The sequence below is a fragment of the Diadema antillarum genome, unplaced genomic scaffold (genome assembly GCF_040938485.1).
Source record: "Diadema antillarum isolate AM-2024a unplaced genomic scaffold, OU_Dant_1.0 seq00000720_RagTag, whole genome shotgun sequence".
NCBI classification, from domain to species: Eukaryota; Metazoa; Echinodermata; class Echinoidea; order Diadematoida; family Diadematidae; genus Diadema; species Diadema antillarum.
Genome location: NW_027271624.1, coordinates 1,702,707 through 1,726,186, shown reverse-complemented (window position 1 = coordinate 1,726,186; position 23,480 = coordinate 1,702,707). Strand labels below are relative to the sequence as shown.

The 23,480-nt window shown below is 38.7% G+C and overlaps 1 protein-coding gene and 1 pseudogene across 1 annotated transcript; one reads left to right on the top strand and one right to left on the bottom strand.

Annotated features, from left to right (window-relative positions):
• Positions 1–23,480, top strand: part of LOC139738054 (scavenger receptor cysteine-rich domain-containing protein DMBT1-like) — a 140,629-nt pseudogene that overhangs the window by 34,507 nt on the left and 82,642 nt on the right.
• LOC139738082 (sterile alpha motif domain-containing protein 3-like) lies at positions 246–18,012 on the bottom strand. The gene is made up of 8 exons (XM_071648744.1): positions 17,999–18,012; positions 9,291–9,572; positions 6,567–6,797; positions 5,926–6,019; positions 3,477–3,872; positions 2,256–2,451; positions 1,180–1,253; positions 246–545 (listed from the first exon to the last, which is right to left on the bottom strand). Exons 1-8 carry the CDS (start codon positions 18,010–18,012, stop codon positions 246–248), a joined length of 1,587 nt encoding a protein of 528 aa, XP_071504845.1.

Here is a 23,480-nt window from a genome sequence, read left to right as displayed (position 1 = left end):
GGGGGGGGGGGTGGGCAAAACAATATGTTTGCCCCCCCCCCCCCCCCCCCCCGGATCGACGCCTTTGCTCTGGAATGCAGTGGGGAGCTTTCGTCTGTGCTCACAAAGATGGCTAATCCTGTCTGGTCTCCATCACCCTATGTGGACATAAGTATAATTAAAACAATTCAAATTTCATACTCAGTTACTGAGTCAGAAAATGTCACTCTTCTACGCGGCACTTTTACCAGAAAGAACAAACAGAATCATGGCATCTTCCTATGAAGTCTTGTCATGAAAGTCAGGACATGCTTGTCAGTGGGGCACTTGTCCTTCACCTGGAACAGAGCGATTTGACAGAATTCAAGTGTTCGCTGCAAAGTGCTTTCGTACTGCAGGTGAAATACGTAGAATGCTGAAAGGTAGCATGCTGCAGCCGTCAATAGATCCCCCACCCTGCATACTGATGTGCCATCAACGACCAATGAGAACTCTTTGGAATGCAGTGGGGAGCTTTCATCTGTGCTCACAAAGATGGCTAATCCTCCTGTCTGGTCTCCATCACCCTATGTGGACATAAGTGTAAAACAAAGAAAGAAATATGTACTTCAAATTTACTCAACAATGCTTACTGTAACTTTATCAGACCGGAAAAGGGGTGGTCTTTCTCAGCATTTTTGTATTTATATTTATGTTTTATAATTCTTTCATTATTCTACTAAGGTCAAGTGGAATTGCGAATACCATCCCAAGCCCCCTCCACCCTGACCCACAAATGTTCCTCCATCTGCAGGACGAGCTCTCTATGTGGATTTAATCACTTTGCTTCTATAATAATTCCTTCATTTCATTTGAAAAAAAAAAATACAGTATATTGGACAGGCCTGTGACCTTAAGCCAAATGTCCCCAAATTCTATTTGATTTGTGTGTCCTCTCAAATGCACCATTTTACCAAGTTTGAAGAAAATCCAACTAACCATTAAATACATGTATTTCAAACTTGATGGTGGAGGCAGAATGATCAAAAATAATTTTAGACCAGTTAAGTGTTCATGAAACGTACTCGATACACATTTTGTCATACAGGAAAAGTATAATCAGCGAGACAGTCTTGTAAACCTTAACAATAAAAAAATTATGACATCCATTCATAAAAGCACCTCCTTACCAACAATAAATCATAACAGGGAATACTGTACCTGGTATCTGAAGATGTTGTTGCTCTCTCCAAGAAGAGCAGGTATGGCCGTTATGGCAGCTTTTGCTTCTGCATCTATGATAACATGAAAATCAATGTCATGTTAAAGGGGAAGTTTAGTTCTGGTTAAGAGGGCGCCCTAGCCAAAAAGTTATTTGACAATTTCAAATGAAAACAATTATCAAAACTGACGTGTTACACTTATTTTTTGCACGTTTCCAAAGTTTATTTGAGAAAAATCGGTAATGGGACCACAGAAATTAAGGAAATCGAAACTTTGAATTCGTGACGACGGCGTCGTCAGGAATTATGATTTTGAAAATCAACCTTTACATGCAAAGTTTACAGGAAATTTTGCTTTTTTGTACAATAATACGACATAATATTGTTCCCTATATATAGACTGGTACATAAAAGCAAGGTTTAAATCATGTCTGTATTTATATTTTTGAAAATCTTAAGCGAAATGAATCGATTATAAAGTGATCGATTAAATCATATTTTGCCCTGTTTTTTCGCCTCTAATGTCGCATTAACCTAACCGAAAGATGTAAATTTTGTTCTAAAATTACTAGTATGAGTTTTATCCCCGATAACAACACGTATCATAAGGTTTAGAGTAGATTTCAAATTCTGCCCCATTACTGTACCATCCCTTTAATGGAGGAATTAACACAACCCTGTCAACCTACAATAACTACTCATTTTCACTGTGATTTATTGCAATACTTTTTTGCACAAAAAGAAAATGAAAAGATATGAAAATAAGGAATTAAGAGAAAGTAAAATAAGAAATAGGAGCAAAGTAAAGGGAGCAAGAAGTGTAGGATTACTGAAAGCCCAAGGAAAAAAAAAAACATTTCACCTTCAAAAATTGCAACAGATCTTACTAACGACTATCAAGAATACTGATATAAAAAGAGTAATTTACATACAATGTGAAGAAAAAAAAAAACATTAATATAAAATGTAAGTGATGATTGTCACTCACATTCTATCACACACAACCCTAAGAAGGGTTTTTGGATTTACCCACACAGGTAATGCCCAATGTGTAAAAGATGAAAATCAACCCACCTTCTCTAGCCTTCCCATCTGCAAGTTTTTCGATGTCATCGATTAATGATAACAAGTCTTCATCCCTTTTCAGTTTGGTTCGAAGACATCGCCCCTTGTAGGAGAGGAGCAGTGGTCTGGCGTACGTCTGTAGCCCCTTCTTCAATAGCTGCAGAGCACCACAACTTCCGTGAATGCGTCGGAAGTCTGCAAGAAGCTGAACAAGCAAACATGTATACACATTGTTGTTATACTGAGACTGAAGTGTGACTCTTAAAGGAAAATAACCCTCAGTTACACTTTGTATTTTGTCTAGAAACAAAATATCTTGAAAAATTATCACTTGAAATTGTTTTCATGTGAAAATTATGTGATCACTGATAATCCACATTCAAACTTTCGTCACCGTAGCCCTACAGAATTACCATCTACAAGTACAAGCACACTGCTAAAATATGTGCATGAGTGCCACAATGTGGTTTTGGTGAATGGAGACCAATCTAGAGAAAGGGACCCTTCTTTTTCTACAGATAATTCAAGGTTGTTAAATACTGATTTTTTTAAATACTAAAATGAAATTATTTTTGAGGTTCAATAAATCAGATACATATGCTCATTGATCTTAACCCAGAAAATCTTCAAGGTGCGAAAGGTTTATCGTGCAATCATTGTCATTTTATTGCATTGTTCTTCATCATCACGTTTTCTTAAACTGCAGATTCAGTCAATGGGAAGAGAAAACTCGATCAAGACACATTTGGGGTATAAACTCAGCCTATGCACAAAAGGATCTTTTTTATTACTTTTTTTTTTGGGGGGGGGGGGGGGGGGTACGTGGGTTGGGGTAGACAATAACCAGTACTGTAGTTAACATTTGTAGAGGAATTCGATAGAATATTGGTAGATAATTGTCAAGAAAATAGTAATAGGGCTTGGTTTCAACAAGTGAGGATTATATGTTATGTGATACGTTTATGACTACGAGGTAAACCTGAAACTATAATGCTTACAACTAGCTGCATTCCAACTTACTGCTATTACGATTTTATTTTAGTAGCACATTCATGTAGTAAGTTGATAGGTATCTATAAATAACAGTTTGTGTCTTATCCATGCTCATAGCTGTCAGAATAGATAAAATAGTGAACTAAATTAATGTAACCTTGTTTCTTTGAATAAAAAAACCCAAGCATATATAGAATCCATATTTCATGCACTCTTCCAAGGTGTATGTATACATACCTCAATACCATCATCCTTGAACAACCATGGGTATTCTTCTTTCAGCTGTGCTAGGGGTATGTTTTCCTTTATAATTTCATTTCTTCTATCAGAGAAGGTTAAGGTCATCCTGACGTCTACCTCTTCATAGTTGGGTTGCTTTTTGGTCCCTTCGGTTAGTAGCCATTGTTTGTGTGCTTCGATGCTCTTGTCGTCTTCAGAAGCCTGCCTTGCTGGAAGGTAGTTGGCCATCCCGAAAATAGGAGGATACTTCACCTGCTCCTTTGCTGTCTTGGAAAGATTCCGGATTGGTGGTTGCTTCCTCTTCCGTTGCAGTACTTCCAAACTGGCTCTCACGGTTTCATCCCTTCTCCTGCTGTTCTGGAACTTATATTTAAGTTTTGTAACCCACAGTTGCTAAAAAGAAAGCAGAACAGATATAAATTATACATTTTTAGCATAAAGAGTGTAATATCCTCAGCTGACTCTGAATTAAGACTAGTTTTCATGCCACGATATATGTAAGAAACCATGTTGCAAAGAGCTGAAGTAAATGTTCAGGAAATATGTATTTCTTGGCCTGAAGCTGCAGAATAATTTGTGTCGCGTGCTCAAGGAGAGGATGGGAAAAAGAGTTAGGCTTATTAAATATTTATAAGTCACATATAAAAAAGACAGATGGAATAGAAAACTGAATTCATTGCATGCATGCAGAATGGTTGATATGTATATGTCTAATAGATTCAAACATTGAGTGCAGAATGTTCACCACACTACGAGGGTCAATCTCAAGATAGCACCGCAAACCTTGATCCTGGCAACTAATTATAATTGCAACCACCTATATACATGTACACTACTTCAAAAAGCAGTGTACAGATTGGGTTGATGTGGATCCATTGACGCATCTGGAAGGAAAGCAGAGTCTGAACATTGTTCAGACAGAAAGTACGGAGAAGAGTGAGTCACATGACCAGACCATACCCACTGACAAAACAGAACCAATGGTAGATCAAAATGTGACATCCAGGGTTGCCAGTAAGAAAACATGAGTGGGCCTGAAAACTATCTAAAATTGTTAAATTTGTACACAAAAAACTGACACATATATGGCCTGATAATACAGGGCCTGAATTTAGGCTTTTGCCTGAAAACTGGAATCCCTGGACATCATGTTGGATGCTCCTGTCCAATAATGGATCAAACAAGAAAGTCACATTTGCAAGAGACACTGTCCCTGATGATGAAGTAATAACAGAGCCAAAGAACATATTCCCTCGATTAGAGGGCATCACTGCCATCCGGCTACAGAAATATGATGTCGAGGTGGACGAATGCATCAACGTTGAAAGAGATCGATGGACCCATTCAAACGGGGACGAAGATTAAAGTGATCACCCTTAAATTAAAAGTGTCATATACGTTCATCCAAATCCATCCAAGAGCCTAAACCATGTGAAGACATGGCTTCAGTGCATAAAGGGTACATCTTGCTTCAAACAGTCTCCCAAGAAAGACTGCCAAGCCAACGGCAAACAGCGGGACGAGTGTTTCTAGCAGTGGCGTAATGCACCAGATTACACATAATACGTTTGGGAGGGCTGCCATTATGAGAGGAACAATGGCAGCCCTCCCAAACGTATTGTGTCTAATCCGCTGCATTACGCCACTGGTTTCTAGTAGTCGACCCGATTGTACATTTGCTCCGGCGACAATTCATAATGCTAAACCTAACCCCAACCCCAACCCTAACCCTAATCCTTAACCTACTCCGAACCATAAACCAAATCATAACCCTAACCTTAACTCTATGTCTTCGGTGACATTATTGCCAGAGCAATTGTCACCGGAGCAAATGTCGGCTCACCCTCGACCCACTGATACAGTGGATATTGCTTCAAAGGGTCCCCTAGATTGCCCAATAACGCCAAACCCTCATCAGATGGTCCTCCAACTGGTCAACCAAGTACTTCACACGCTCAGCTCAGTCAGCTGTCTCCTTCTAGTGCCTGGTTTGCAGACTACAGAGTGCCTTCCCTTCCCAATTCCTTGATTGCTAAGAACGATTCCGGTGAGATGTCCATGGGAAACGAGTTTGCCATACTGACTTGATATTTGAGTCTTCATTTTAAATTACTAGTATACCAATATACCCTTCCCTACCAAGGGTGATTGCACATCCATATGTCACATATCGATTTGCCGGCTCAGGCAGTGTATCTGTGCGGACATCGCACATTGAGTTACCTCTAACCTGTATGTGTATGTTTACACGTCGCCAGTCCAGTGTTACAGATGAGCCCGCGGACTCGAGTCCTAATGTAAAACTATTAAATGGCAAGGTTTGGATCTATTTCGTACTCGGACTCGAAACTAGTGGACTCGACTACAACACTGACATAGAGGCAAATAAGATGCATAGCTTACTTTTTTTTTGGGGGGGGGGAGGGAATTAAAATTTGAAACATACCTTCTGGTTTGTGAGGTCCAGTTTAGATGACAACTTAGGGTACTTCGAAAGCAGCTTGTCGACGATTTCAGAGTACTGAGTTGAAGTCGGGTACCTATATGTTAAAGAATGAGTTCAAATTCTAAACTAGATCTCACGTTCAAGACATGCAACTTTTTAATAATATTTTTGCTTCATTGACTCGCTTATATTATTGGAAGAGGATATGGATGAAAATATATTGGTATTGTCAATATCATGATAATCTTCAATTTGTTCTCTGAAAATAATTACATTTAAAGTTTGAAATCTTGTTTTTGTGAGAATGAAGATGACATATTGTTTTGAGAGTTTGGAAATGGCACTCTATAATCTTAGACCATGGTCTAAATTAAACCTCCGTTCTCTGTTCAGAATACGGGCCAAACGGTAACCATTGTATGATTTAGTTCATTTTTACCTTGCTATAAGAAAGCAAGATGCTTATAAAAACAATCAGGGAATTGACAGCTTAAAGTCCTATCCAAGGCATGAGGATAAAGTGCTTCCCCATCGAACCAGGGACCTATATTGTATGGAAGTCCATATAGTCTCATCCAGTCAGGCACGACAGCTCCTATGATAGCAGTAATTGTACTTACACTACACACACAGATACTTGCAATGTATATGGCTTCACTGATTCAAACAGTATGTCCAGTATTGCAGAATCATTCCCAGCTGATGTATTGCCAGACTCAATCTTCGCAGTCAAGGAATCTGAGAAAGTGGGCACTTTGTACTTGGTCAACCAAGCACTGGTCACAGAATGTTGAGCATGCGAAGCAGAAGCACTCGGGGAAAGACTGGTTGAAGCAAGCTTGGCAGTACCACTTGTCGAAGCTGTTTGCGCACTGAAATGTAGGAATGATTTGAATAAACATATATATATATATATATACATTGGCCTGTGTACATTTTTAACATGTCAGCCTGAGCACAATTGCAGAAAACAAATCTTTGCATTACAGTGTACATGTCTCTGGACAATTTGGGGCAACACGTTTACTTTTAAATGATTACAATTATGACATGAAACAAGACATGTTTTCCATATTGTCACTGCAATGTACACTAGTCATCTTCAAAATTGATTCATACCCCATGGAAACTAACATTCTTTTTTAGATTCTTGTAAAAGCTTTTATGTTGGTGCTTCCTTATCTTTCATCTACTTGTTGCTATGCACAAATCCACATATGAGTTGGCTAAACTTCATTTGCATAATAATAAATATGGCCCAAAGTTCTTTTTTTGTACATGTTCAGAATTATTCATACCCCTGACATATCTCAACAAAAATTTCCTTTTGTGACTAGTGCCCATTGTTTTCATTTCCTGTGAATGTGCAAAAAAAAAAAACAAAACAAAAAAAGAAAGATAGTTTCCACTGGTAGCAGAAGCATGTTCTTGCACAATGGAAAGTTAAAACACTGCAATAATTTGGCATATTACACTTTGCTCCTTCTTCATGACAAACACATGGTCATATAAGGTGCGTTTATACTTATTTTGCGAAGGCAGAATCAGCGTTTTGACACGCCGATTCAAAACACCATTCACGGGGGTACTGTTTATGCTTAGGGTGCGTTTATACTTATTTTGCGAAGGCAGAATCAGTGTTTTGAAACGCCGATTCAAAACGCTGTTCACGGGGGTACTATCTACAAATACCTTTTTCACGTTTGCTACATTGTCCCATGGTTGACCCGAGAAGGAATATTGTCAAAATAAGGCCCGCACTTTCTCGCAAATTTTATATTCGGGCAGCGAGCTATTAATATTCACGTGTCTATGTACAGCGAGGGCCTGGCAGGCGTGCGTATTCTCACGTGAACCGAAAAGGCGTTTATATGTCATTTAAACGTGGTTATATGTGATGTTGCCGCTTTGCGTTTACATTGTATGCTTCCCCTAGAATCAGCGTTTTGCTCTAACCACGATCGTAAATGCATGTTTTTGTGCGTTTTGAAACGTTTATTCGAAAACTAGAAATGTCGCTAAGGCGACTGGTATGCCTCCGCCATAATGCACGATTCTCCTAATAGGTCTATAGTACATGTAGACAATGTGTGATTACATTTTCATAAAATTGGCAAAATATTAAAATGACAAGTTTGTCACAAATGTGTTGAATGTTCACCTTCCTTGACCTAGGTTTAATTGGATGAACAGGAGAGCATGTATTTGGGGATTTAAGGACTTTAACTTGACTTTGACCCATTCATAAGTTTATGCATTGAGTAAGTTTCAAGGTATGGAGAAAAAGTGCAATTTCTGTATTGAAAAGTTAATTGTAACCATTTTTGTCTGGCCTTTGACCCTAAAATTCATAGGATAATCACAGTCGGGGACAACATGCATAAATATGTACATGAGTGTAGTAGGTTTCAAGATAACTTGAGCCACTTCTGAGATATGGAGGCAAAAGTTAGTTCAGCACTTTCCCCTGATCTTTGACCTTTTGACCTTTGAGGCAAACAAAAAAAGAGGAAAAAAGAAAGCTTCCAGAGAATCTCTATTAGGTTATACATGCATATACCAATTGTAAAAAAAAATAATAATCCTGCTGGCATTGCATTTAAATATGAGGGAAACAGTAAAATTTTGAAGTGTTGCCCTTGACCTTTGACCCATGAACCCTAAATTCTCTAGATAATCACTGCCAGTAAGTACATGTATATATACTATGTTCCATGAAGATATCTTGAACAATTTCCAAGATACGGAGAAAAAAGTGAAGTTTTAATATTTCTACTTGACCTTTTGACCTTTGACCTTTGACCTCATGACCCCAAACTTTCACCAGAGAATCTTAATTGGGTAATACATGTATACACTAAGTTTCAAGAAAATATCTTCCGGCATTGCATAGATATGGTGGAAATAGTGAAATTTTACGTATTTGACCTTGACCTTTTGACCTTTGACCTTGAGCGTGTGCACCCAAAAGTTGATAGGCACAACTTCACCCCCTAATACACATACATGCCAAGTTTCATTAGGATACCTCAAAAGGTTGTTTAGTTACGCTGTCCACAAAATTCATTACGGACGGAAGGACGGACGGAAGGACGGACGGACGGACGGACAACCCGAAAACATAATGCCTCCGGCACCACTTCGTGGCGGAGGCATAATAAGCATGGATGCAACAGCGTTTTGCTCTAACCACATTTGAAAACGTTTGGCCTAAAATAGTAAAGTATAAACGCACCCATAGTTATACATGTACAACACACAATTTGGTGTGATATATTTAGCCTGTAATACATGTATAAGGATTAGATGTTTTATGGGACAATTATCTATACTTCAAAATTTGTAAATTCATGCATACAACCCACCATGGTACGGGCTCTTGGACGGAACATGGAGTGTCTTGATGAAGATGATCTGCAGCTGTCTCAACCTGTAAGACCTTTACTTTGGATCTGGTTTGAATTTCATCCCCACTTTCTACATCTATAAATTCTTCTACCTCTTTGTCATAGACTTGCAGTCTGATAGAAGCACCCTTTATCTGAGGGAATTTCATCTGAGCTTCTTTTATGAGTTCTTCAGGCGTGACAAAATCCACTTGCACATTAATTTTTTTGTTCGAACCATTCAAACATAACACTATCCAACTGAAAAGAAAGGGAAATTGAGATTTACATTAAATACATGTACATGCATTTTTAGTATTTAATTTAAAATTGCATTTAAATAAAAAAAGACTTGTGCAACACGTTTTGTACTTTGTTGGACTAGATGAAATTGTAAGTCTTTCCATGGGCCTACGGCCATTTTCACAATCAATGGCATAAAAAAGGGGACAAAGGGGTCAAAATTTAGAATTGTTCTTTTCTCTTCACAATTTTGTTTTAATTAAAAAGTTCCTTGGTATTGAAATTTTAAGGAACAAATAATTCTGGAGCTAATCAATCTTGCCTCAGTTTTATTACCTTCGCCAACGAGTTGGACGAAGGTTATGTTTTGATCGCCGTGTATTTATTTATATGTCTGTCTGTCTGTCTGCGTGCGTGTCTGTCTGTGATTTGTTTAACTAAAAACTACCGCACGGAATCTCATGAAATTTGGTGGGATGATTGCATGGGTATGGCTTACATAAGAAACAATTAGGTTTTGAGTGATGGGGTCAAAGGTCAAGGTCGAGTATTTCTTGTATTGTATTTTTCACAATGGCAAGCTACCAACACGATATAACAGGGTTAAAATCAAGTTATATTTTACTAAAATCCTGATTATTTTCAAAAATACATGCTCATTGCTGGTAAATGTGACAATTTATTAGAGGTTCAAGGCACTTGCAAATTATTTTAGTGATAAAAATGATATACGAGATGAAATCCGCATTTGTGGAGCAAAACTGAATTTTATGTTAACACATCACATCTCAAACAATATTTGTGCCATCCTTGCTTTAGTTGAATTGCATTACAATTTTTGAGAAGAGTACTTTTAGGCCTTTAGGCCCTTGAAGGTCCTCACATAATCACTTGATCTGAAACCAGTGTTATATTAAATTTCTGCACCATTTTAGCATCCAATGTGTTTCGGATGTGACAGTGTGTTTTGGATGTGACACGTACGTGTTAACGGAAAATTTCAAAAAATTGTAAAAAAAAATATTTGATGCCCTCAAAAATAAGAATTAAGTTTATCAAGCAGTTAGTATAGGGGAGGAAATATTAAAGTTTCATACCAACCTGTATGAAAGCATAATTGTATTTTGAGAAATTTAATTGCCAAAACTGTTTTTTTCTACAAAATGTTCAAAAGTTGAATGGTTCATTTGACATAAATGTTGGTAAAACTAAAGATGATGTTGATCACCCTTCATCATAAACTGTCATGAATCAAGCTCATATTGGGACTGTTAGCAGTCACTACTTTGACCCTTCATTTGTTAATGGAAAATGTCACATTTGAAATATCAAATCTAATGTTGTCTCATGAAAAAATGAGTAACATTGAGCTGTCATTTCAATAGTTTTTAAATTCACTTTATATCTTCATGAAAATCACCAAAAGGAGCAAAAATTTGCAAGGCAAATATATAAAAGTATGACAATTTTGTCCCTTGAAAATACCCATTTGGGGGCTATATTTTGGCTCGGTATGTCAAGACCATTTATCAGAAAACTTTATACTACCCAAGGTAGCATTACCTGTGATGTATAAGACCATGTAGGCAAATAGGAATCTAGAGCTCTTATGTTTATTTTTTATGTCAAAATAATGTGAAATTCAAAAGTATACCATTGATTGTGAAAATGGCCCTACATGACATGTATATTACAGAATCAAGGTGAAGCCATGCAGTCAAATTTCATCTGAAAAAAAAAACACATAAAAAACCCACAAAAAAACATGTACTGTAATACTGTAAACTTTTTGAAACTTCCAATTTATTACAGGTTGCATTTTCTAATAATGAAAAATTCTTATTACAGTTTCTTTGTAGTGCTTCCATTTATGTTACAACTGTGTAGATATATTTTTCATCATCTTATTGAATGTTTTGTCTGTTTGGCCATATAATGGCCTAGAAAATATAAAAAACATTCTTTTGAAATTGCTATTAAATGTTGTACGGTAGTACAACAAATTCTGAAAATGTGGTAGTACATATACTCAGTGACATACAGTTGATTTCAATGGTTGAACATATAGGTAATCAACATGCTGTTGTATGTAGTTTCCAATGAAGACTGTGTTGAGAGGTCAATGAAAACGATTTCATACTGGAATTCAATAAAAGGCCAACTGCTTCAGTACTTCAGATTCAGTACCATTTCCCTGCATAATATCCTTTTACTTCTCTGACACATTTTCACAAAAACTGCTGATGATTTCAGACACAATTCTTGCTCAGTACAAAATTGCATGCTTTACTGTACACCGTCACCACAATCTATACAATGTGATACCGTAGTACAACACATTCCGAAAATTCTGTGGTATAGATACTCAGAGGGTGATGATCACGAAATTCTGTAACTTTCACAAGTCTGAGATTATGTGGAACCTTGGATACAGAGCATGCATGAATATGCTGAACATAGTCCACTGTTCGCATTTGTTCACACACCAAGTACACTACTCCTGCAATGATAAGGCTTGTACTGATAACTCCAAACCTATAAAGAGTATCATCTTTATCCAGGACAACGGCAGACCCTGATGTGTACCATATGCCATTATAAGCTACCTTCCTTGCCATGTACACTGTTTCAGAATGATGTACAGTCATCACAAGCTGCTGCATTTCTTTGGACAACTCTCTCACATGACAGACTTTACCTTCAGAGTGTTCAACCATATCTGAAGTTAAGAAGCAGCCCTCCTTTTTTGATCTGTGCCATGCCTGAAGGTATTCATGCCTCTCTGCAAGAGTACGAGTGAGATTTTGTCTGTTCTTTGTCCTCCATGAAATTTGTTTGAAGGTAAAGTGTTTACCTTCAAACCTCAATGTCCAACAGTGCACGAGAGGGCCAAATTCCATCAGCATATGCGGGTAGTGTAAGAGATAGTGACATTTGGGCTTCATTGTTATGTCTTCATATTCTCCATAGTATCTTGTAGTGAAGAGCTCTATGAGAAAAGTTAAGAAGTCAGCCATGACTTTGTTCACAATTGGTGCTGTGCAGTACTCTACTATGTCAAGAAGCAAGAATAACACCAACCACCTTTCATCAGTACATGGAACTGTGTGTCCTACCATTATGGGAAGGAGACGTACATTGTAGTAGGCACCATGCTTGTGCAGCAGTCTGTTTGACTTTGAATGTGCCCAAGACAGAAGACATCGGACTGGGTTTGTTCTTCACATCACTATCACCATATGGAAATGTGTGGCTGATGTTGTTGAAGTACTGCAAAGTGAAGTAACCTTGCTCAACACAATGTTTGACAGTTAACTGAATCACTTCAGGGATAAGCCCTTCAAACAGATCATGGGCAATATCACCTACCAAACCATCTGTCACATGAAAGTATTGTAGGTGATTAAAAGGAGAATCGTTCTTGAGTCCATACACACGAGCCAGATCAGGATTCTGAGCTATATTTTCAAGCTGCTGCTTATATGCCTCTTTCGTCCTTATCTGCAGTTTGTCAAGGTTGAAGTGGAGTTTAAGAGTTTCTGATGTTACATGTACATTACACCATCTACAAACACGGCCACTATGGAAATGTACTTGATATCCGCCAATCATATGTGCACCCAAATTGTCTGCACTAATGAATGAAACTGTACCATACAAGGTGTGAGCTACACCATCCTTCATGATATCGACACCTGCGGATTCCAATGTCTGAATGTCCCGTAACAGCGGTGCTAATATTGCATCCAAAGTGTACTTCTGTATATGGGATGCCAAGGACAAAGTTGCAAGTTGTATCACATGAAGTTTTGACCGATACTTTGGGGAAATGTTGCCCAAGGTGAAATAGACAGCCGCAAATTTCATCTGCTTTACTTTATTCCCCAGCGGGTTGGCCACACAGAATTCATCAAAATACAACTGTATTTGTATTGCCGGGTCCTTTGTAGAAAACAATTCATTGTTTTTGAAGTGAATTCCATCACAGAAATCCCCCAATGTGTCATTCACAGACAAATGGCCATTATATACTTCTGCAAACACATCATCTTTCTTCAGCAAAGCTTTAATGGTATCTATTATAGATACATACTGAAATGTCTCATATACTCCCTTTTCATTTTGCCCTAAAACATATTCCACTGGTTGAACATAATCAAAATGCGCTGCTGCATATTTTTCCAGTGAAGACTGTGTAGAGAGGTCATTGAATGCCCTTTCATACTGGGATTCACTTAAAAGGCCTAACTGGTTCAATGCTTCATGTTCAATACCATTTTCCTGCATAAAATCCTTTGCCTTCGCTGACACATCTTCACGAAAACTTTTGATGATTTCTGAAACATTTCTTGCTACAAAACTGCATGCTTCACTGGATGTTTTATGTTCTTCTCTTAAACCTAACAGAAGTGCACCCACTTCATGATTCAAGTATTGTAGGTGATTAAAAGGAGAATCGTTCTTGAGTCCATACACACGAGCCAGATCAGGATTCTGAGCTATATTTTCAAGCTGCTGCTTATATGCCTCTTTCGTCCTTATCTGCAGTTTGTCAAGGTTGAAGTGGAGTTTAAGAGTTTCTGATGTTACATGTACATTACACCATCTACAAACACGGCCACTATGGAAATGTACTTGATATCCGCCAATCATATGTGCACCCAAATTGTCTGCACTAATGAATGAAACTGTACCATACAAGGTGTGAGCTACACCATCCTTCATGATATCGACACCTGCGGATTCCAATGTCTGAATGTCCCGTAACAGCGGTGCTAATATTGCATCCAAAGTGTACTTCTGTATATGGGATGCCAAGGACAAAGTTGCAAGTTGTATCACATGAAGTTTTGACCGATACTTTGGGGAAATGTTGCCCAAGGTGAAATAGACAGCCGCAAATTTCATCTGCTTTACTTTATTCCCCAGCGGGTTGGCCACACAGAATTCATCAAAATACAACTGTATTTGTATTGCCGGGTCCTTTGTAGAAAACAATTCATTGTTTTTGAAGTGAATTCCATCACAGAAATCCCCCAATGTGTCATTCACAGACAAATGGCCATTATATACTTCTGCAAACACATCATCTTTCTTCAGCAAAGCTTTAATGGTATCTATTATAGATACATACTGAAATGTCTCATATACTCCCTTTTCATTTTGCCCTAAAACATATTCCACTGGTTGAACATAATCAAAATGCGCTGCTGCATATTTTTCCAGTGAAGACTGTGTAGAGAGGTCATTGAATGCCCTTTCATACTGGGATTCACTTAAAAGGCCTAACTGGTTCAATGCTTCATGTTCAATACCATTTTCCTGCATAAAATCCTTTGCCTTCGCTGACACATCTTCACGAAAACTTTTGATGATTTCTGAAACATTTCTTGCTACAAAACTGCATGCTTCACTGGATGTTTTATGTTCTTCTCTTAAACCTAACAGAAGTGCACCCACTTCATGATTCACATCAATTTCTACAAAATCATCATCTTCAACTCCATTTTGCACGGGTCCATCATTAATGCCTTCATCATCTCTTAAATCATTAACAACTGCTGGGTTTGGATCTTGAATGCATCGTGTAGTACAATGTTCCATCCAAAATTCTGAGTGTTTGGATTTGATGTGTCTTAAATACTGTCTACTAGTGGTGTGCAACTTCTTACAACCATTAATATCACAGTAAAAAGGGGTTTCATTGTGACCATGCCAGCCCTGTAGTGTTTTATGAGTGTTAAAAATCTCTCTGTAGTAAACATGCAAATACTACATGTAAATCTCATACTGTTTTATAAATTGAAATCTTGGAGAGGAAGCAAAAAATCTATAGCATACATGTTAACTATATATTAATTTGCAAGTACATGAACATCTAAATCTCAATTTTCTAAACCAACCAATAATCGAATGCAAGTGTGCATTGACTACAGAAAATTTTCACATTTATATTTGTATAGAAAGGGTGAGGATAGTTGATAATAATCCAGAAGTAAAAGGCTCATATTCTTCATCCTCATCTATTAAAGTTCCACCATGAGATTGACATCTTACCTGTAAATTGTGAAAAATAAACAAAAAAAAATAAAAAAATAAAAAATAGTGAACTGAACAATGGAGCATCAGATGTGTGAAAAATCTATATATCGTTGCTAGGGTGTTAAAACCTTGTATCTCAATTTTTGGATAAAATTAAATTTTTATATAAATTTGTACTATAGCTAAGGAGCTAGATTGTATACTGTCCAAATTACAGATTTCTACCTGAAAAGACAGAGCCACTGTGGCATGGTAGAAAGAGGGTAGTCCCATTCATTATGGTGTTAAAGCAGCCATGTTTTTTGGATCTCCTGAACATTCAACATTTTTGAGATACTGCCCTAATACGTATTGAAAACTTAGTTTCCAAAAAAAAAAAAAAAAATCCATAGACTCCCGTGTTATAGCATCCCAGATTTTTGTGTGGTTATATACCACACAATTATGGAGGGGAGTAGCAAAGGAAAGTGAAAACAAACTGATATTAAATGGAGTGTGAAAAAGCTTTCAGGAAATACTTGCATGCCTAAATCCTAATTGGGAGGGGGGGTGGTGTTATCATTGTTATGATTTCTGGCTCACAGGTATAAATATATTCACTTACAAACTCACTATAGAGGCAGGCTTATATATTCACTGATCAATAATTACAAATTTCAAGCACATTTACATTATTGTCAAAAATTTGACAGAAACTGTTAATGGAACAGTGAAATGCTAAACATGTTTACTTCTTACGGTCGTTTAACTGTTTGTTAAACGTTTCGACTCAGCCCTAATCTGGATTCTAGACTGGTTTGCATTACATTCTAATCAACAACAAAATGATGCAAATTCATCCAGTATTGCAGGTTCTAAAATTAGTTCATTTTCACATGTTCATAAATAACTCTAATTTACTGTCATTTGCAAAAATTAAAGCCCAAATAAAGTTTTTACATGTTACATGTATCGCAGAGCCTCTGAGAAGTCAGTTACTTTCAAAAATTACTTTGTGATATCCAGTCAAACCTGCCTATGACGGCCACTTGGGGGAAACAGCAATAGACAGGTGGCCACTATAGAGGGTGTTCCTAAAAAAAGGTACTGTAACTGAAGTTCAAAGGTCAAGAATTTTTGAAATACAATATTTCATATCTTAAATCTTAATTAGGAGCAAGGAGTAACTCTTCAGCTTTTATTTTACACTTTGTTTTGCACAGTTATCACGCATCACCGAGTTAAGCACTTGTGAAGGTGGCAGGTACAAAACCCACTATTTCCAAGTTTTTGGAAAGTCAAAACTTGGGGTAACCAATGTTAAAGGTATCCATTTGGGTTTATTTTTAATAGAGTACACAATTTCATAAAAACAATGTTTGAGTTTTAATTTGACATATTTAAATAATCACTGTCATGCATCACTGAGTTAGGTGCTCTTGAAGGTAACTGGTGAAAACCCCTAAATTTTTGGCTTAAAAAGGGCCATACAGAAGTCAGTTTTCCCTTGTCACACAATGATTTTCCACATTTCACAGCAAATTTATCCTGAAATGACATTCACTTTCCAAATTTCATGGATGAATGACTTGCACAGTCTAGAGACCAGTGTCAGTCCTGAAATCTTGAATGGACGGGCACGTTGTTAACTGGTTATGTTACAGGCTCAGTGTTTTGCAGCATGTTAGGGTACAAGCATGCGTTGTTCAGTAACACGTTATGGGTTGAATGTGGTTTAACATTTACTTCCAATGGAAACTTTCTGTAATCATGGTGCAACTAATATGGATTTGGTCACGAGGAGAGGTGGATATATCAAAGGGGTTAGTACTTGAATAGATGAGGATAGAAACCACTCATTTGTAAGACTTTTAACAACTCATAAAGCAAATGGAAACAATGTGGCATTGATATTCACCAAATTTTGAATTTCCAAAAACTTGGAGAAAGAGGGTTTTGTACCCGTCACCTTCAGGAGAGCATAACTCAGTGATGCATGACAGTGGTGATACAAATGAGGTAGTATCGATTGAAAGCTGAAGAGTTAGTCCTACCTTTTACTTAAGAATTAGGATATGACTACATGTATGTGTATTTGAGAAATAGCTGACCTTTCAACTTCGGTAACCTTTTTTAGGAACACCATGTATAGACATATTTTAAAACATATTTGGTTCCATAACACCGGACCAAAAGTATAGGGTTACAGTTTTGTTTCACAGGTAAGAGTACAAATGTGAAGAAAATTGAATGAAATAATTTCATTATTTCTTTGGGAATGGGTTTATGTGTGCAGGTAAGAAATGCTAAATACAGCAACTGATTAGAGAAATAATTGGTCCATCCTTAAGTGTCCCAAAACCTTTCAAGAATAAGCCTTCCTTGTAATTTGTATTGAATGTGCAAAATAAAATTCAACTTACTTGCTTGCATCCATGATACTTGATACAGATAGGACTTAGGAGCACTAGCTACAAGGTACACATATGATACTGATGTTGGCCGACACCATCAGAAGTGACGATGGTATCAATCTGCACAATAGAGATATGAAAGGACAATATTGTTTATTTTATCTTGACTAGATCTATACTGGGTGGCCCAGAAAACGGAACAGTGGAATTTTCATGACTTTGCTCATTTTAAATCATTCATAAAATCAAAAGTTCTCAACCAAATTTGATGATCTTGGTGTCATTATAATGAGGAAAAGATGCTCTATCCAGCAAGGTGAGAAACATGTTCTTCTAATGAGGGTGGAGTTTGGTTGCTAAGAAGAGTAATACAAAGGTTCCAGCACAATTTCCAACCATGTTACATTCAGTTTTTCTTTATTTGACTTCCATCAAGCGTCAAGTCGTAAACCGATCAAAGTGAAGAAGTGGAGTTGAAACTAGGCGGAACCTAACCGCACACGTTTTATGGTCTGTTCAACCTTGTAGTTTACTAGCTGGATGGAAGAATTTGTAAAAATCGCTCGGCGGCAGCATAACCATATACAGAGGAGATTCCACACTAAAGTTATCTTCCATATCTATTGCGGTAGTCCAGAAATTGCGAAATTGCGAATCTCAATACATCACACACACACACACATACACTCCCCCACACACGATCACACACACACACACATATGCACAGTCACACACTCACACATATACACACTTCGTGCTCGAGCTGGTCGCAGTTAGACCTAGATCTAAGTTAGATCTAGAAGTACCAGGTAGAATCTAGTCAATCTACATCATTCAATTTTCAATCATAGGCCTACATAGTACATGTAACTGCGACCAGCCCGAACACCCACAAGTCAAGTGGCGGCGACCAGGGCCGGGGTGCGTTTTTTTTTAAGACGGCACAGATTGGGGCATGGCGCGTGTTAAACCTATGGGAAAAACGTTGGGTTAGGGTTTTTGGTTATGGTTAGGGTTAGGGTTAGGGTTAGGGTTGGGGTTAGGGTTAGGGTTAGGGTTTGATGGTTAGGATTAGGATTAGGATTAGGGTTAGGTTTAGGGATAGGGTCCCCGATAGATTTTTAGTTTCCCCAATCTGTGCCGTCTAAAAAAAACACGCGGCCGGGGTTAGCCTACATGATGCATTGGCCATGGCATTGCCCTTGCCTTGGCCATTGTCTGTTTACATGCGTTTCAATGCGCATGCGATGCGCGGGGGAATTTGCACTTTACCGACAATTTGACCATGGTCCATGGCGCTGGCTGCCGAGCAGAGATCCGAGGACCGAGATTGGACACTAGTAATAAATCACAATTTAACCTAATCCTAATCCCTTAAAACTTCAACCTAACCCCAACCCTAAGGCCTAACCTAGTATAGCCTATCTAGGGCCTAACCCTAGTCCATAAAATGTGAAAAAAGACTCGAAAACGAAGTGAAAATCCGAAGTTTCAAACTTTCACGTCGCCAAACGCACCACTGCGTGCAGGCAATTGTTTTGAAGGCAATGCGCATTGCCGGTGCAGGGGCGTCACCAGCTTTTTTTCAAGGGGGTGCGTTTTGACACTAAATGTAACGAGATTTTTTGGACAGACATTTAGAATATAGGAAGCTGTCAATCCCTAGACTTTTACTGTTTTTGAGGGAAACCAAGCGGGGAAAGGGCACCGGCGTAGATTGGATTTCATCTTGGGGGAGGGGGGGGGGGGTTAGTATGCGAGGGAGCGAGCAGGGGGGGGGGAACTCAGGGTGTGGAAGTGTCTGTTGTTCCTCCCACGGTTAGAACTGAAATTGCATTTTGATGTTGTAAATGGTGCAATTTGATGCATGTTTTGCTTGTTTTGTCGACTTGAAACAGTCCCACTTGTTTAAGGTAGCAGTATATTTTGATGTAGATTTTTATTGAACAATTTGCCTGTAAAATAGTATCATCCAAATAAACTTCCTGTTTTAATATTTACACTGAATATCACGAACGCGGCCAAGCAAGAGCGAGAGGAGTGAGCGAAGGGGAGGATGTGGGAGGGAGTGTCCCCCTCCCACGGTGAGCACTTTTTGCATTTTTGATGTTGTAAATAGTGCAATGTGATGCAAGTTTTTTGCGTGTTTTATCGACTTGAAACAGTCCCACTTGTTTAAGGTATCAGTACATTTTGAAGTGAATTGTTATTGGACAATTTGCCTATAAATGGTATAATCTAAATAAACTTCTAGTAATGATTTATTCTCACACTGATGTCATGAACGCGACCGAGCCCGAGCAAGCGGAACGAGCAAGGGGGAAGGTTGTGGGAGGGGTTTGTCCCCCTATAAATGGATGGAACGACGGTGTGAAACGATAAATTACTGGCAGCAATATCAGGAGAATGTTATAACGATTACATGCGAGCGAGCGGAGCGAGCGAGCTTGAAAATTTTGACATTTTACAGTCCCAAAACTGTCGTTTGTAGCCATATTTTTTTCGCTTTGGAAGTTAAGGGGGGGGGGGGCGCACCGGGCGGAACTGCTGGCAATTACTGGCAGCAACATCAGGTGAATGGCATAACAATTGAGTGCGAGCGAGCGAAGAGAGCGAGCTTGAAAGTTTTGACATTTTACAGTCCAAAAAATTGCCATTTGGAGCCATATTTTTTCGCTTTGGAAATAAAGGGGGGGGGGGTGCACCGGGCGCAACTGCCGGCAATTATTGGCAGCAACATCTGGAGAATGGCATAACAATTAAATGCGAGAGAGCGAGCTTGAAAATTTTGACATTTCACAGTAAAAAAAAAAAAAACTGCCGTTTGTAGCTATATTTTTTCGCTTTGGAATTTAAGGGGGGCGCATCGGCCGCAACTGCTGGCAATTACTGGCAGCAATATCAGGAGAGCATAACGATTATTATGCGGGCGAGCGGAGCGAGCGTGCTTGAAAATTTTACATTGCAGTCCAAAAACTGCCGTTCTTAGCCATATTTTTTCGCTTTGGAAATTAAGGGGGGGGGGCGCACCGGGCGGAACTGCTGGCAATTACTGGCAGCAACATCAGGTGAATTGCATAACGATTAAATGTGAGCGAGCGAAGAGAGCGAGCTTGAAAACTTTACATTTTACAGTCCCAAAACTGCCGTTCTTATCCATATATTTTCGCTTTGGAAATTAAGAGGGGCGCACCGGGCGCAACTGCTGACAATAATATTACTGGCAGCAATATCAGGAGAATTTAAATGCGAGCGAGCGGAGCGAGTGAGCTTGAAAATTGTGACATTTTACAGTCCCCAAACTGCCGTTTGTAGCTTTATTTTTTCGCTTTGGAAATTAGGGGGGGGGGCGCACCAGGCGCAACTGCCGGCAATTTACTGGCAACTTCAGGAGAATGGCATTACGATTAAATGCGAGCGAGCGGAGCGAGCGAGCTTGAAAATTTTGACATTTTACAGTCCAAAAACTGCCGTTTGTAGCTATATTTTTTCGCTTTGGAAATTAAGAGGGGGGGGGGGACGCCCGGTGCGCCCCTCCCCCTGGATCCGCCACTGGTAGTCAAGGGTGTCGGTTTATGTTCATGACTGGGGGAGGGTAGGACCAGCGAGGTGGCGTCGAAGTGACCAAGCGGGGGAAGGATGTCCAAAATCTGCACTTTCGAGCATCCCCTATAATTGTGCGTATTTGTTTGTGTGTGTGTGTATTATATACATGGAAAAGTTAGGAATTAGCCCAGGTCAAGTCTTTTTATTGGCAATGCAAGGCATTTTGATATAGACTAGTATGTAAAGAACACTGCAAAATCAATGATCTAGCTTTTTGGACAATGTTTCACACTATATACCTATGTAATTATGGTTAAAAGAAATCATAGAAAAATATCTTATTTCTTTATCACTCTTTCATTCAAAAGCAGTTTACTATAACCCTTGAATTACAATTTTGGTAAGTCTTTTTTCTTTACCAGCGGATTGGGGGGGTACCCCGTGGGCCCTCCCCCCCCCCCCTCCGTAGTTACGCCACTGCTTTTGGGTGAAATAATTGGACAGATTTCTAACAAAAAAGCAAGAAACTCTTTTCAGCGCGGAAATTATGATTATGTGCATGGGGTGAGGCAAATGGTGCGCTTGCCTTCCAATATTTTGTATGGGGCAACATTTGTTTTCTTTCAAAAGCAAGAAAATCTTCTCATTTCGGAAATTATTAATTATGGGGGGCAAAATTGAAATATGCTTGCCCCTCCAATATTTTTATGGGGGCAACATTTTTTTTTTCTGTCAAAAAAAAAGGTAAGAAAATCTTCTCGTCTCTGGAATTATGGAGGGGGGGGGGTGTGGGCAAAATGATATGCTTGCCCCTCCATTTTTTTTTTTTTTTTTTTAATGAGGCTAAGGCTCGCTCTTGGGCTGGCAATATGGATTGGTCAGAAGTAACGTACATAGACCCTACATACTTGTAAGTAGCTCACGTACATGCAAACGTAACGTGCTCCGTACCATACGGATGTACAGTACGGTCGATACATAGTAAACACTGTATAGAATACTAGTAGATAATATATATAAAATCAGTGCTGCCAGAACCAGGGGTGCGAATTGTTTTTGCCCACGATTTTTTTTTTTTTTTTTTTTTTGGTTGTCCCTTGAGCAGAATTAAAAAAAGAATAGAAAAGAATAATTATTTAGCGTCCGGCGTTGAGGTCGCTCGCAGACTGAAGTTTTTTTTTTTTTTTTTTTTTTTTTTTTTTTTTTTTTTTTTTTTTTTTAAGGATCTGAAGGGGGGTGCGTTCGCACCCAACGCACCCCCCCCCCCCTGGTGACGCCCATGCGGTAGAGTGCAATTTACCCGTAAAATCAACTTTGTGGTAATGAAAGTTTGAGTTTGAGTTCTTACTTTAAGTTTAAGAAGCTAGGCTAGGGCGAAGTTACAATACTCAATTAGGCTAACTTTTAGAGTCTTACCCGATGTTCTAATCTGTAACGTTGAGTGATGTTCGGACTGGAGCCTTTCAACAACCAAACCGTGAAACCGTCAGCTCTAGCTCTGCGCCGTCGATCGATGCCTCTAGCTCTGCAGATCTTTTTGCGATTGCAATTGCATGCGCAGCTAGCTTCAATTCGATTCGTTGAAAGTACAAGTCACGCGTCGCGTCAGAACGGTCAGTGTACGTATGTCACATTATTGGCCGCGGTACACGTACGCGTACCATGCATGGTAATTCACCGTGCATGCGCTTGCGCGCGAAGAAACTCTTGCTGGCAGCCGGCCAGATCCAGGCCAGGCTCAAATTCAAATGGCGGTTCTTCACGATTTTTCTGACGATCGAATGTCGATATCAAAATTAAACATTCTGCTCTACAGGGCGCATGCGCACGATATCATTTCTGACGAATCTTTTAAGATAAGGAAACCCGTTTAAAATTTGTCAGAAAACTGTCATTCCAAAATTCGTATTGTATGTCTAAATTCGTCCCTCAATTTGTCTTGTCT

What these genes read in the sequence shown, in the direction of transcription:
- LOC139738082 (XM_071648744.1), bottom strand. An exon ending in TCAGTGAAGCCATATACATT is followed by an intron (nt 6,020 to 6,566) that starts GCAAGTATCTGT and finishes TTTAACATATAG; the next exon opens with GTACCCGACTTCAACTCAGT. An exon ending in ACAACATCTTCAGATACCAG is followed by an intron (nt 546 to 1,179) that starts GTACAGTATTCC and finishes ATGTCCACATAG; the next exon opens with GGTGATGGAGACCAGACAGG.